This window comes from Pezoporus occidentalis, unplaced genomic scaffold, assembly GCF_034315485.1.
Source record: "Pezoporus occidentalis ecotype Australia unplaced genomic scaffold, CSIRO_AGI_Poc_V1 ctg27, whole genome shotgun sequence".
NCBI lineage: Eukaryota > Metazoa > Chordata > Aves > Psittaciformes > Psittacidae > Pezoporus > Pezoporus occidentalis.
This window is the reverse complement of record NW_026914611.1, coordinates 5,137,447-5,152,882: the sequence shown is the minus strand read 5'-3', so window position 1 is coordinate 5,152,882 and position 15,436 is coordinate 5,137,447. Positions and strand designations below refer to the sequence as shown.

The window sequence follows — 15,436 nt, the reverse complement described above, 5'->3', positions numbered from 1 at the left end:
AAAGCATAGGGAGAAACTGAAAATTAACAGATAACTTCTATTACATGCATAAAGCAATCAAAGACGAAAATCAAGAAAAGTATGAACAAGTTTGGAAACAAAAAGTAGGAAGCCTTACCTTGAAAAGCAGCTGCATTACAAGATACTAAAAATTTTAATGTAGTGCTTGATGTTTGAAGCACTTGCTCTATATCTTGCTTTGCCGCAGCCTGGTATCTTTCTTCCATCTTCTTGGTACAGCATGTTGGATTTTTAGAAGCACAAACCCGGAGATCAACCCCCAGAGAAAGAGATATTTACACTGATTACTACAAAACACAAGTATGCAATACATAAATGCATAGCAAATATTTGGGGGGGGGGGGATTTGGTTGATGTTTTTTTTTTCATATAGATATTGACACATAAAAGAAATACCCAAAGCTTTAAAGACATCTGGTCTTGTTAAACAAGAAATAGAAGGGGATAATAACTAAAATTCTCTGGGAAGAGAACACTTATTACAGTTAGTTAATGTCATATAAGATAATTTCCCTGACACTATAAACTTATTCCAGCTGTGAATATTTCTAACTAATGTTGGTAAAATACTTAACTTTTTATTTCCCTTTCACTAAACTTTTTAAGTCTTTTTTTCACCTATTTTTCTCTGATAAATCTTTCTAAGGTAGTATGAATATAGCTAGGGAGAAGGGAGGCCTTACACATTTTGGAGCCTAAATATTCCATTAGTTATCTTATGTAAATTAGGTGTTTTAAATAAACATATACCAGAAAGCTAAGAAAGAAAAATTCAGCTGAATAGGAGCATTCTGAAAGAATGGTAAAATCTTTAAATGTATTATATCAAATTCATGTCCCTTTATCCATTGAAGCAAACTTATGGAAGGGATTCCTGGCCCTGGAATTTCACTTCAGCTACATAGTGGGAAAAAAAGCGCTATTGTTTATATAAAGCAATCCCAATCCTGAAGCAGGAACCCACTGTGCCACATTTAGACACCAGAAAAGATCCAGAAGATTCCTTAGAAATCACATTTAGAAAAGTACAAGACTAGAATGAAACAGGTAAATTATATGAACCATAAAAAAAAAACAACAGGAATTTGGCCAAGACATGGATGAACACTTGTACAATACTCCACAGAAGGATTTTGATTCCCATGACAAATAAACAAATTTCCCTTGGTAATTACTGATAATACAGTCTCAGATTTGCTGAACATTTCTTTCTGGCATTGCTGGTTTCTATCTTCACAATTCCTGGTGCCCCCATCCAAAAGCAAGTTTGGAAGGAGAATACATTTGAACCATCAGTATTAAATACTACAGAATTTCTCTTAATTTTTGAAGGGTCTTTTCTGCTTCAGGCTTTAGGTCATATGATGTAAGTTTTCAGGCAAAACTAATTCACTTAGTGAGGAGTGCTGCTCAGAAACTGATATAATTCCATACTCACTAAAGTCTGACTCTATATACACAAGAACAATTTATTACCTATTGTAAAACTGTGTGCCTTGAAACAAATCCATTTCACAGACATAAACAGCAGTAAATATCATTATGTTAAATGAAAAGCAGTAGATACTTTAAGAAATCTGACTGCCACACAGAATTTACAAATCTGAGACCGCCTTCATGGTAGCACGCAAATGTAAGAATGTAACCTCTGGATGTGAAAATAAATCTCTTTGAAGTGGTCTCCAGTAGCAGTTCAATACAAGTAAGTACACCTATGAGCCACAGTACAGAAAGCTGAACACCTTAACCAGCACAACTGAAAGCTAAAACTCTGCTCTAATGTAGGCATAAATCACCGAACTTCTGAGAGTATTAAGAAATTTTATTTCATAAGTGTTATACTATAGATATGACATCTTTTTCCTCATACAGCTTGGTGGTTTTGAAGGCTATTTATCTTCATCATTTATTTAAAAATAGTTTTTTCATGTTCTTCATTATGTACACTTTCACACTTTACAAACTAAGTAATTTCTCCTGGCTAGCTGCCTTTACAAATCTCTTGCCATGCAAAAAAATTAATATTCCATTCTCTGACATTCCAATTCATCTGAGAAATTAAAATAAAGCTGCAAGTTAAGGTGGTCTATTAAATTACCTTTATATTAGCTACTATTTATGCTGTGCATGCCAAAGAAAATGTTCAGCATCAGAGCCAGCCTTTAATAAAGTTCCTTGCCTGAAAGCAACATTAATAAGCATCTTACAATGATTTTTATTAGTATTAAAAATACAGTTCACCAGTTGTCTACAACCTCAGAATCCATGCAACTGTCTATACAAAATCTCCCTCTCCTCTACCTCCACTGCATGTCCCTTGCTTCCCCAAGCCAGATTTCAATCTTTTGACCCCACTGACTTCAACCTCCCAGTCCATACCAGCTCTCCAGAGTGAGGCCCATCAATAGGTCAAAAGAACAAATTAGCGATGCATGACTCAGATCCAGAAATGTAAGGATTAAAGCTGTGTTAATACTATCCATTCCAGGGGTGAGTTATGCTGCATGTACATGAAACACAAACGCAGGTAATTCTAATGCAAAACATGTCTAAGTTGACACTGTTTAATGAAATAAACCACTCCAAGTTTCTATTAATCCTTTTAAATCCTCTTGCTCGTAATTAGATAGATTTGCTGTTATACTGAATACTAATAAACTTAAATATTAGCTACAGTAAATAAGAACTTTAAAATAACACACTGTTAAAACAGCAAGCAATAAACTGGACTAATATAACACCCACCTGCAAACAGATTAAAGGAATGATAAATAAGCCTACAGCAGTATTTACTCATCATACCAGAGAGGTCAATTCACAGATATGACACTCAGCTTTCTCGATCTTTTTTTTTTTCTTTTTTAAGTCTCAAAGAGTTTATCATACCACAAATATCACAGTACAAGACAAGCCAAGGTATAGTCTGCAGCATGCCTGAAGCAACAGACCTGACAAACATCAAGAGAAAAAATGTTCATACTTATAGCAATATTCACAGCATTGCATTACATCAGTCATTTTTCCTATTTGGTTACTGAATATTATCTCCTGCTGGTAACAAAAATCAAATCACTACTGTAGAAAAGAGGCAGGGAGCTATCTAGTCATGTAACTAATACTGTAAAGAGAGGAACTATTATTAAGTTGTTTGGACACGTTTCAATACCATACCAATTTCAGATTTACCGTATTCTTTATTCCCCGGCATCTGTTCTTTAGGCTCTTCTCTGGAAAGGAAAGGTTTTATTTACATTTGATTATTTTAAAATTGATTTTTTCTAATTATTTCTCATTATCTGTGCATACAATTTCTCTTTATTAACCTTCAAACAAATCAGCAGGGAGCTCATAAAGAAAGAATTAGTCATATAACCTGATCTATTAGTGTTTGTCTATTGGTCTCACACTGACAAACCAAGCAATTTACAATTCTTTGCAGTACTCATATTTTCTTAAAACTCAACTTCTGTTGTTCAGGAAAAGTCTTTTGTCTTTTATCTTCATAAAGAAGTTTCTAGCCAGCATAATTTACAAAGAAAGAGTGCAGGGCAGGACAGAGATCACCTGTGATACTACAGATTTAAGACAGATATTTTTTAACCCATATGCATGAATTCTGAGGTGTCTGGTACACCATTATTAATACTGCTGCTCAAATTTATATATGGTAACTAATACAGCCATTAATTTAAGTACAGCTGAATTGAGACTCTATAATGCAAAATATCCTATCAAGAGAATATTTTTGACCTATAAGATAGTCTCAAGAAATAAAAGCTGAACTGCTACGCACAAATTCACCATTTTATCAATTCATCTAATCAGAATAATATCTGAACTAAATTATGAACTCTTATGCTCCTGAAACCTCCAGGTCTATTAGAAATCTTACTATATAATACATGTTAAATTCATGTCTCACCTTGCTCAAAGCCTGTCTTTGTTAAGAAAAATGCTCAGCACCTACTTACAAAACCGACACAGAAGCTAACTCGGAACAACACTGAGCTTAGTTTTCCCTCAAAGCTGCATCAGTTTCATGGAGAAAAGAACACCAAATTATTTCATTTCTAAATACCCAGAAGATAATCTGCTGCTCATATATTACTCTGAAGCAGTCTCTTCACTCTTCCTGCAATGTGCTCCTTCGGATTGCCATTAGCGCTGAGATTCCTCATGATAGCTTTGGTTTCTTTTACCAGATGTTAGACATGTTTCTGTTGCTTCCAATTTCACAAAGCAGCCTGAGAACCCCAATCTAATCATTTCATGTTCCTCTCTTTCATAAATATTTAAGATAATTATATATTTATTAAAAATACAAATATTTTCTAGCACAATTCTCAGTAATTGTCTTATTTCTTTATTTCATACTTTTAAAGTTTAATATTACTAACTACTCCTATTTTCTTCTTAACCTCAGAAAATTTTAAGTACAATTATAACAGCCCAACAAATCTGTCAGAGCAAAAAACAGAGCAGTAGTCTGAACCAGAATTAAATGACAAAGGGGAGAATAAATTAATCTAGATTAATTTTACTAAGCATTGCCTACATTAGGACTTCCTTCTTCTTCATAAGCAGAAAACATGATTACAAAGAAAACAGAACTATACAATGTCACAGTGAAGGCTGATTCACTCCACTACGCTTTTCACATCTAGTCTAGGAAGGAGTCTTTCCTCTTCTCACTGAGTACTTGTGATAAGAAATGAACTCCTACAAACTTCAAGAATTTGCAAGACCTGCTCATGACAGCAGTATGATATTCCCATTTTGATGATATTATGTCTGTGAAGTTGCTATTGTGTCTGTGAAGTTGACATTTCCCATTAGGACAAGGGCTTTTGATCATGAAATTTCTCCTAATTGCTTACAGAATTACTCACCAGTGCTTATATCCTGGCTGGCTGGTACACTCACTATAACATCTCCTTTGTTTTCCACTCCCCTCCCTAATCCTTATGCAGATGCTCTGAACCACATCATCACAATCAAACCTCTTCCTTAAGCATAGTGTGACACCTTTACAATTCACACTACTCCAGACAATAGTACAGTGGATGAGAACTAAGATCTTCAATAAACTGTTATTACACAGTCTGGATACCAAATCATTTAAGAAATAAAAAAACAATTTCAAGAAGGTTAAAAAAGGAAAACTCCCAACTAGATATATTTTTCTTCTCCTAAATCACTATACTGTTACAGTTTTCTGGTAAGTGACTTACTAGAAAGATATTATCCAATTTTCCAGATTATGGATGTCCCCTCAATACAACCACTCAATCTTCAAATTTCAACACAGCTTGTATATGAGCCCAAATATTAGGAGGAGAGGTACAACTCTTCCCAATGAAGCATATAGCTGTAGTGAGTTTAAGGAGAGTTTTGTTTAATTTTGTTTAAAAAGTATTCAAAAACAGTAAAACACCTCACTACCACGTATATAAGATGATCTACCTTACCCTCCAAATCTTAGCAGATAGTAACTACATGTAAATGTCCTCCTTCTGCTTGGAACTAAAAATAAAACTTAGCAAAGTGTGATCAAGTTGCCTCAAACATGATTAACATTGCTTTGCATACAGCATCATTTTAATCAATGGCATTGTTGTATAATAAACCATAATTTCATGATCAGAAGTGTGTAGCTGAGCTGTCAAACCAAGCAAAAATTAGAATTTGTGAGTACTATTTCTCATTCTTCTACTGACTTGACATGTGTCTCTTTCATAAGTGAAGAGTAGCTTCATTTCTAAGGAGCACTGATCTTTTTCTTATGAGGTTCAGAAAAGCAGACCTTGCACAAAACCGCCATGTCATTTTACCAGTAAGTATGACCTTCCAACTACATTTTAGTTATTAACAAATAATAGACACAGTATCTGCTCACATGCAGTTCCCTATGTATATAGGCATAGACATGCATAGCTCTTGTTTAGCATTAAAATTAAATAATCTAAAGATTACCTTTATTATCCAAATTGTGCTTAGTTTTAAACAAATGTTAGGCACTACTTAGCTTTCAAACCTTCTGCTGTTTGTCTCTTGTAAAGCAGTAGCAAATATGAAATTTTATCTAGGCTTATCACGGGTGTTAGTATAGATTCAAGATGACATTTAGACTTTTAGCAAAACTCTAAAATAATAATATTTGTTTATGGTTTCAGCTGACTCTTCAATATTCTTTATTCCCTAGATTTTATTGTGGGTTTGTCGTGGTTTTTTTAAGCAGAATATTTTTAACATGGATATTGTTCCCAACCATTAGGGAACTTTGTTTTGTACTTTAAGAATAATTATGTACATATAAAACACATTTTAGTGACCTACTTCTGTTCCAGCTCATTAAGCATGCAAAAGAACCTAACTGACTAAAAATTGAGAGGTTGCTCAAAATCTAGAGTGATTTTGTAGTTAGTTGTTTCTTTATAAAGCTACAGAACAAGCAACAGCTTGCAGATAATGTTTCAGAAGAAGGTATGCAAACCAGCAAGTGAAATAGGTCATTTCATTTCAGTATAACCAATGTTAAAAAAAAAGAAAGAAAAGAAAAACACAACAAAAACCAAACCCAAACACTTCTTTTCTCTGTTTTCACATGTAAAAATCTTATCTTCCACAAGACCTGTTTTGTCAATAACTAATTATTTTAAATACAGTGAGAAAATATTTTCTGCTCCAATAAGGAATACTGGCTCTCTTCAGTACCAAATTCTAAAGGCCCTATGCTGCAATCTATCTTTAAACAAGATCACATGACAAGAAGAAGTGAACTAAGCCTGTAACAACTATATGTTCACATAAACAGTTACAGTATAGGAAAGGTTTTTACAACTGAAAACAGTCTAGATGGGTGGAGAAAAGACAGTTCAGCAAGAACAAAATGTAATTATTCTGAGGTATGGGTTTACCTATTTCCTGAAGACCTGGAACTGATTTCAAACTTTCATTCATGGTCTCAGCCATACAAATCCGTATTTTCAGTACCTTGAGATAAACAAGTGCTGACAGGATGAGTACATTAATTGCCAAGAAGAGAAAATACCAGATGTGTGCTAAATTTCTGCCTGCCTACATAGACAAATACTCCCATAAGATCAAGTCCAGAGACCGAAATATCCCAAACCAGACCTAGGATTGTCACAATAAACAGTCTTTTAAAAGCCAACACTAAAATGCCATAGGACCTGAAGAAACAGGCAGTTTATTCAAACAAGCAGTTTATTGCAAAATGGATTTGCAACCTGTATCAGATGTTGAGTTCTTCTCATGCTTACCCTTTAATATCTGCTCATTTTTGTTAAAAGCACCACTCCAGACTTAGCATTAATCGCCATCATGATTGCTGTGAAGTACTTCAGCATTGCTAAGAGAGGTGGCGATCAGCCTCAAGCACCCAGCCTGGCCCATGCTTCTGAACTCTCTTCAGAAGGCACCAGTATTAGCTGCACTTCTAGAGCTGGTGCATTCTACACATTGCTATCAAAGGGCACCATAGGCAACTCTGTTGTACAGATCTGGCTCCTTCTTAACATCCTCTAAGATCATCCTCCTACTAGCCGACAACCCCCCAACAAGGTACACACATCCCTCCATACAGCCATGCTACAGCTCATGGCACAAAACGTGCTCAAGTTACAATACACTCGCTGCCTGTGAAAAGCCTTCTTATTTTTAAGACTGCTTGAACTGTGGGGGAAGGGAACCCTAAAAATCCATAATGCCTTGGCATTATAAGAGCATTGTTTTGGATCCAGAGAAAATGTGTGGGCAAAACCCATTGAGTGAGGGCAGTCTGTCCCTTCTACAGGACACCAGCCAGGCTGGACAGGGCTTTGAGCAAGGTGATCTTAATGTCCCTTCCAACCCAAACCATTTTAGGATTCATTGTTATGATTAAGCAATGTAGCCCTTCTGTTCTACTCAGCACAACAAACAGGAGCTGGTCCCCTGTCCTCTAGCAGTATGGACACAGCCTTTCAAGTCATCCCAGTCAGATCAAATCCTAAGGCTACTGAGCACTGCTGACTTCCTAGAGGTACTGAAATATGAGAGATTGAGATGGGGAAGTTGCTATATAGCTGAGCCCATTTTTTGTTGGTTTTAATCTCAAAATGTTTTAAGAATTGTTTCACAGTGATCATTTTGTGGATCCAGAGGTGAAATACTACTTACATTCAGGAAGCAAGGGTGTAGGTTCACACACACACAGAAAATTCTGTCATAAGCAACAGTCCTTGCAAAAACAGATGTGATCTAACGAATACCAGTAACTGATATGACAGAGCACTTTTGCCTCTGCCTAAATCCTTTTCTGGAGATCAATTAGTAAGTAGAGTAATTAAAAATGCTCCTGCACACACACACAAAATATATATACATATATATATATATAAATTATTGATTTGACTTCAGATAGAACCAAAATCCAAATTACCTGAATGTAAATTGTAGTGGAAACCCATATTAAGTTTCAAGCATGATCTCAGAGCTGTATCAAAGTAACCTGCTCTGGATTTTAAACTGACTTCTACTGTTACTTTAAGATGAATTAACAAGAATACTTTAACTGGGATTAACAAAAAGGTATCACACACGAACTTAGTTTCTAGATTATCTCATCCTTCAAGCACAGTTTTTCTTAGTCAATTTTATACATAATAATTCTTTATAAAAAAGCCTCACAATAAACTTATACTAATCAGAGTTTTAATTCTTTTATGCTTGTTCTCACAAACACATCCCAAAATTTGCTGAAAAGAAGCCTAGATTGATTCCTGAAAAACAAAACAAACAGCTGCAGAGAACTGGAAAACTATCTCCAGCACTTCTTCCCACTTAATCTGCAACTGTTTGATTCTACACTTCCAGGAAATGCAACAGTTTTCAATAAACCATGGAATTCAGCCTTTTGGTGCAAACAGAAGCCAGACACCTCATTCACGGATGTGCCTACTGGAAGCCCTTTGTCAGGAAGGCAAAAGTCACTTGTTTACTGTCCATTTTATTCTGCTGTTCTAAGTATTCTGAGAGAAGGAAACCAGAGAAGAAATCTTATTTGCAATCAAAAGAAGGAGAGTTGAAAGCTCCCATCTAATCTGAAATATGAGCCGATGAAATCAGGTAAGACTCTAGTTTTACTAGCATATATGGGGTAAAAAAGTAGAATTCTTCAAGGAAGCTGCTTAGGTTACAATCCAGAAACTGAGCATAGGAAACACACATATATATATATAAAGAAGAGTTTTGCAGACAACAATTTTTTTTTAACAATCCAATTCATACAGATCCACAAATATATATTAAAAAAAAAAGCCTAAAACAAAACTTTGAGGCTTTTTTATATTTAATTCATGTTTTGGTTATTTTTTGACTCCCCATACAATAAAAAGGGTCTTTTAGGATTTTCAATTATTGAGGTTTTACTGTACAGTCCCAACTTGTAGCCCAGACACAGACAGAAAAACCAAAACCAAAACCACAAACAAACAAACAAACAAACACAACAAAAAAGTAATTTTGCAGCTAACATTTACAATTAGTATGAAAGTGACAAATATTTCAATATAGCATGTGACGGATACTGTCACAAATCAGTGCTTCAAAAGACAGTACAGTTAGTCAAGTTTCTTCATTGCTGGGGAGACACAATATAAATCATGATTTTGATAAAGATACTCATTTATCTTGATTATTAGTTGCCTATTTCAACACCATTATATCCTGCATCATGTGAATGATAACAAAATCTTAAGATCCCTCTCTTGCAAATATCTGGCATTTCACCATATAATGACAGCAGTATATTTGCTTCTTTAAAGATGTATTAACTACATACAATAGCTGCAAAACTAATTATATAAACCAATGTATAGTATTTTCAGCTAACATATATTCAAAGTACAGCCACATGGCAGTCCCCAAAAGAAAGAGAATTACAATTTGCATGATTTACTGATCTAAGACTGCTTAGTTTTTATTACCACTACAAAGAGGAAAAAAGACATTTGTCAATGCTAGCCTTTTAACACATTCAATGGAAACAAGGCAAATATAAGCCAGCTTCTTCCCTACAATTTTACTGACTGTAGAGACTGTAGCCTTTGACTGTATACAAATCCATTCACCATCTAACATTCCCACTCCTTTTCAGCTAGCAATCCTTCTCCATATAAAAGGTATGGTTCAACTTAAGACATTTAAATGAAGGTGTCTTTATACTAGCCAGGTCTAAGGTACCACTTAAAGAAGCATATACAATACAGTAGGCAAAGGACCTACAGAGCTCACTCTGAAGTCAATACCTAACAATAGCAGAGCAGCTCCCAGATGCCACTGGCTGCACTGACCATGCAGTGCAGGTACCCACAGGTTGTATCTGAGATGCCAAAGTTATCCTACCCCTTGCTCATTGCCTCTCCAGAAAGACACAAGTCTCCCAGAAGCATCACATCTGCTGGCCCCATGGGGATATTCCAGAGAGTCTGTGGAAACTCAAATGGTTCCAGATGACTAAATTTAAGCAAACAAATTAAACCTTACAAAGGCAGCTTTGACACCGACAGAAAGTGTGTGTGTGTGTTACAAACACATTATATGTTTCTAAGTGCCATCACAAAAGGTTTTAAAATACTTCTCACTTCTTGCCTCAAAAGATCAGTAGCAAAAGTGGCATTTCTTTCCTCTTCATATTATGTTTCCAGCCTATAATACTTTTAAACACACCCAAACCTAAAAGACTCATTTAACCCCCATTTTTCTTGTCATCTCCAATCCTTGAGAGATTCTGCTGTTCGCAGTTATTTGTTTTTCGTGTACCTCTGGGATCAAAGCTGCCCAGGGTGAGAACTCTGACACCCTCCTCGAGGGCTGGTGTTTTCCAGGCTGCCCACAGCAATGCAATTCCTTCAGAGAGAGAAAGGCTGCTGACCACGCGGCTGTACCGCACCTCCTACTGACCGCTGCTTTCAGGGGCAGCAGCTGAGAAAGGAATTATTTTGTTATTCTTATAATTCTAAACCAGTTTTTACTTCAAGAACAGGAAATACAGAAAAGTCATAAGAAAAAAAAAAAAATGAGTGGTGGTATAAAAATATTACAGGGGAAAGGAGATCAAAGAGCAGGGCAGAAGAGACATACATGAGGTACCACAGTTCTTTTCCCTTGAGGCAACAGATTTCCTCCCTATCCCTAGTATACAAGTGAACATATTCTATTAAAATTAATGACAACGGCAGGGAAAGTGTAATAGTTATGCCAGACTACAGAATGAGAAGAGCACAGGTAAACAAACTGACAGCGTTTCATTCATACCAATGGTATTGACACAAATAACCAACCAACTCAAAAGATTTAAATCAGTGAGAAGGCTTAGTCTCAGATTTCACTTTCCAGACACCTTCATTTGCACAGTACCTGTCTAATCAGGCTTCTCAGTTAAAGTGTTTTCTTTTTATTGAAGACAATAATAAATTTTTTTGCTACAGACAATGTAAGAAGACAATGCACGGTGTCAAATGTACTGGTAAGCTGAATATAGCACTTTGTAAGCTGCACACGGCAACTATTATCTATTATGTTCAAAACTCAAGTCATTAAAAAGCTGTATTTTGTAGTGATTCCTTTAAAAATAATCATGGTATGCCTTAGCTCAATTTGCAGAGTTACTATAAACTACACAGACTATGTTAAAAAAGAGACTATTGATATTTCAATATGAGGGGGGTGGTAATTCAGCTTTTGTTGCATTGAGAAGTCATTTTTGGTCAGGAAAGCATTGACTTACATTCTCTTGTCATCTAAACATGCACACACTTTACAAATATATGTGTAAAAAAAAAAAAAAAAAGATTTTCCAACCCTATATGGCTCATCATGAAAATATGCGCATTTTAATTTTGTGATCAGCAACACTGAAATCAACTGAGGTTCTCAAGAGGCTGGAAACACACACCAAATCTAAGAAGGTGCATCTTACTACACACGGGCTCAATGTCATTTGGTACCCGCTTAAAAAAAAAAAAAAAAAAGAAAGTTTAACTGTTGATTTAAAGGCGAGGACGTACGCAAATTTCCATTAAGACATTACTTTCCCTGGCATTTTATTCACTTAGAACGACAGGCAGACATCTAGTAGGAAAAATGTGCGGATCCACCGCTTGCAGCGGTGTAAATTACTCTCATTTCACGCGACAATAACTCCATCAGCCCAAGGGGCATACATACCACCGGCTCTCCCCTTCCTTCAGGGTTTGCACTGGGGCACCGACGCAGTATCTGCGCCTGACCGCGGACATTTGAAAGCCGGGGGACACGCCGCATCTACCCAACCCGCCCCAGCCGAAGCTGCACAGCACGGAACAGGGCACCGGGGGGAGGTTTAGGCAAGTGTCGGGTGCTCCACGTTTCGCAGAGCCCGCACCCCAGCAGCAGCCTTTCTCTCCTAAGTAAGGAGCCAGGCGCGCCCAGAGGTTCCGCCCGGATGCTCCCCGCCGCCACCCATTAACCGCCGCCGAAGGTCCCACGTTCAGAGCCACCGCCCCGCGACCGGGCAGCACGTCCTCGAGTGAGCCAAGCTACCGCCGCGGCATCCCCTGCCCCGCCGCTCCCTGCGCCCTCCGCCCCGCGTAAATTGTTCCTCACCTGCGCCCGGGCACTCCGGGATGCCCCGGAGGGGGCCGAGCTGCCGCAGCTGGAAAACTTTCCGGACGGCCTGGCAGCTCTGCGGTGGCACCGCGCCCCCCGGAGCGGCGGCGGCCAGGGGCAGGATGCCGAGGCTGAGGACGCCGAGGCTGAGGACGCCGAGGCTTAGGCTCTCCCCCCCCATCGCCCGGCGGCCGCCTCAGGGAGCGCAGCAGAGCCGCCGCCGAGCCATCCCCGTCCACTGACCTCCCGCCGGGACCCTCCCCCCGCCGGGCCCCCGCCAGCTTCCCTCTCGGACGAGGAGGGCCGCCCAGGGGTCGAGAAGGGGCGGGGGAGGGCAGCGATGAAGCGCTGCCCACCACCGGTGTCGCCGTGGCTCCACACCGCCCCGCCGGGCTCGGGGGCGGGCACACCAGGGGCGGTGCGGGGCGGGAAAACCCACAGGGAGAGGACCGCACGAGTTGGTATATAAGCGATAACCCCCAAAAAAGCACGAGAAAAGAGACTTAAAATAACTCGTAGTGTTATTTAGTAACTGTCTGCAATAGGCTTGCGAGCTGGCAGTAATACACAATTAGTCTGGCTTCAAACGACAAACTTCTGCTTTTCTGACAAGAGACTCAAAGAATTCAGCTACCTTCAAGACATCTTCATAAGCTGGTTTTCTTAGGCAAAAGTGCCAGGTTTACAAAGCCCTCTCATGCCTACCAGCCAAAGTCCAGTGTTATCTGTCCGAGCAGCCAGGCAGCAGCTTTCTAGGTGCCAGAGTTAAGAATCCCTCCCCCATGCACAAATTTAAGTATTACACCTCACCCTTTACAACCGGAAATTGTCCTTAGTCCGTCTTGAAGCTGCTGGTGGTCATTCAGCCCTTTGCAGCGTTAGTCCATCCCAGCTTTCACTTCAAAATAAATCTCTTATCTGCAGCAGCGATTTCAACACAAGACTGTGAAAATAGTTCGAGTGTGATATATTCTATGCATCCATTTAAATACGGGTGACAAATCAACACTTAAGTTCTTAAAACTTGCACTAAAGATCAACCATTTCACTGCTGAGCAATAAAAGAATGGCATTACATTAACATTACCCAGTATACCGGGTTCCTAAGAAGCAGAGAAGACGAGTATTTCACTTTTTTGAATCATCTATGCTCCTGGACTTGGCAACGTCCTTCTGTCAGCAAGTTTGTACATTATATGAAATATCCTTTAATAGAAGTTGTTCTTCTGTTCTTCTACTGTTGATGCATAAGGACTGAACACAAATGACAGCTTACAATCTTCTTGCTAAAGTAAACTACATTTTAGTCACCTAATGAAATAAAAAAAAAAAGGGGGAAAAGAGAACAGGGAGTCCCACTTGCAAATAAAAAGATTTGGTTAATTTGAAAAATAGAAATAATTAAAAAAGTCAATGTCGTGTGTGGTTCACTGCTTAAGTAGGCAGCAAACCTCTCATCAGTCAGTAAAACACTGCCTTAAACAGAATGCTTACTTTTAAATATTGAAAAACATTGCTGAGGAAAACCACCCAAATATAGGAGCCAGAGAACACAGACAGGATCTTATTCATCAGCTTGAAGATGGCAGGGGAAATTCTGCACATCTCAACACCTAGTATAAGATGTGCAGCACTCACAGTAAACATGAAAATTAAGTATTAGGAGATGGGGAAAAACTCTTGCACGTTAAGAAATATACGCAAGTATTCCTACTTCAAAAAAAGTAAAATAAAATAAAAAACTAGGTTTCTCATTTACCTCAAAACTGTACAGAAGTTTGGCAACAGAGACAGATGACGTTGGGAAACCTCTTTAATTTGAATTACTACCTCCTCCCATCTTCCACTAGTGGCAATTCAGAGGAACTTGTACCCTCATGTTCTACAGAATAAGGGAAAAGGGAGCTTTTTGGTAAGAAATGGAACATACCTGTTTTAACTAGCTCTTTCAAGATGAGGAAGAGTCTAGTTTAGTGGAAATGGAATGAGTTTTTGTTTGGTTGTTGAGGGATTTGGGGGGTTAGTTTGCAGATTATTTTCTTTTTATAACTTTAGCATAGGGACTGTGAAGGAAACAATTTTGGCTTTATCATGACACTAAATTTAACTTTTTTGTTTTATGCTTTGAAACATCACTGATTTTAGTGTTAAAGTGTATATTTTAGCTAACAAGTTTCATGAATCGGATATTCTGGAAAAGTTATGACATATTTGCAATCACATGCAGAAGGGACTTCTCTCATTTTAACACGAGAATATATAAATACATATATATATATATGAACTTTATGAGAGAACATTAACATTGGCTTCAGACCTCTTTTCTTGACCAAAGCCGTAACATGTGCCCTTGGTGAATATTCGTAAATATCCAGCTGTCAGCAGACGACTGAAGAATGATTCCAAAATTCTGCCTTTGATCATTTTCTTAACCATCATGAACAATACCACTGTATTACCTGAAATACTGACACATGCCTTCTAATCACATCAAGCTAAAATGAAGCTTTCTATTCTCTTTGGCACACAGCACTAGGTTTCCTGCTCATGTACACAGATGGCATTCTCCTTTGGACTGCCATCTTGTGCCTACTGGCTGTGCCATCTTCCCTGTTTGTATCCTCTCAGAGAGCTCCTGCAAAAAAAACCCTTCCTGACCTGTTGCTTTGACAACATCCACTTTTCTTGCACTCTTTGTTGTGTCAAACTCAAGTCCCTTGGCTTTGATTGCATATCCTTTTACTGTTCCTATCTCAGGGAAGAG

General features: G+C 38.0%; 1 protein-coding gene across 1 annotated transcript in view; it reads right to left on the bottom strand.

Moving 5' to 3' along the window:
• Nucleotides 1-12,853, bottom strand: part of GPC5 (glypican 5) — a 101,011-nt gene extending 88,158 nt beyond the window's left edge. Inside the window, 2 exon segments of the mRNA XM_062624540.1 lie at nucleotides 119-289; nucleotides 12,670-12,853. Coding sequence (XP_062480524.1) covers nucleotides 119-289; nucleotides 12,670-12,853 — 355 coding nt within the window.
• Between the last annotated feature and the right edge of the window lie 2,583 nt (nucleotides 12,854-15,436).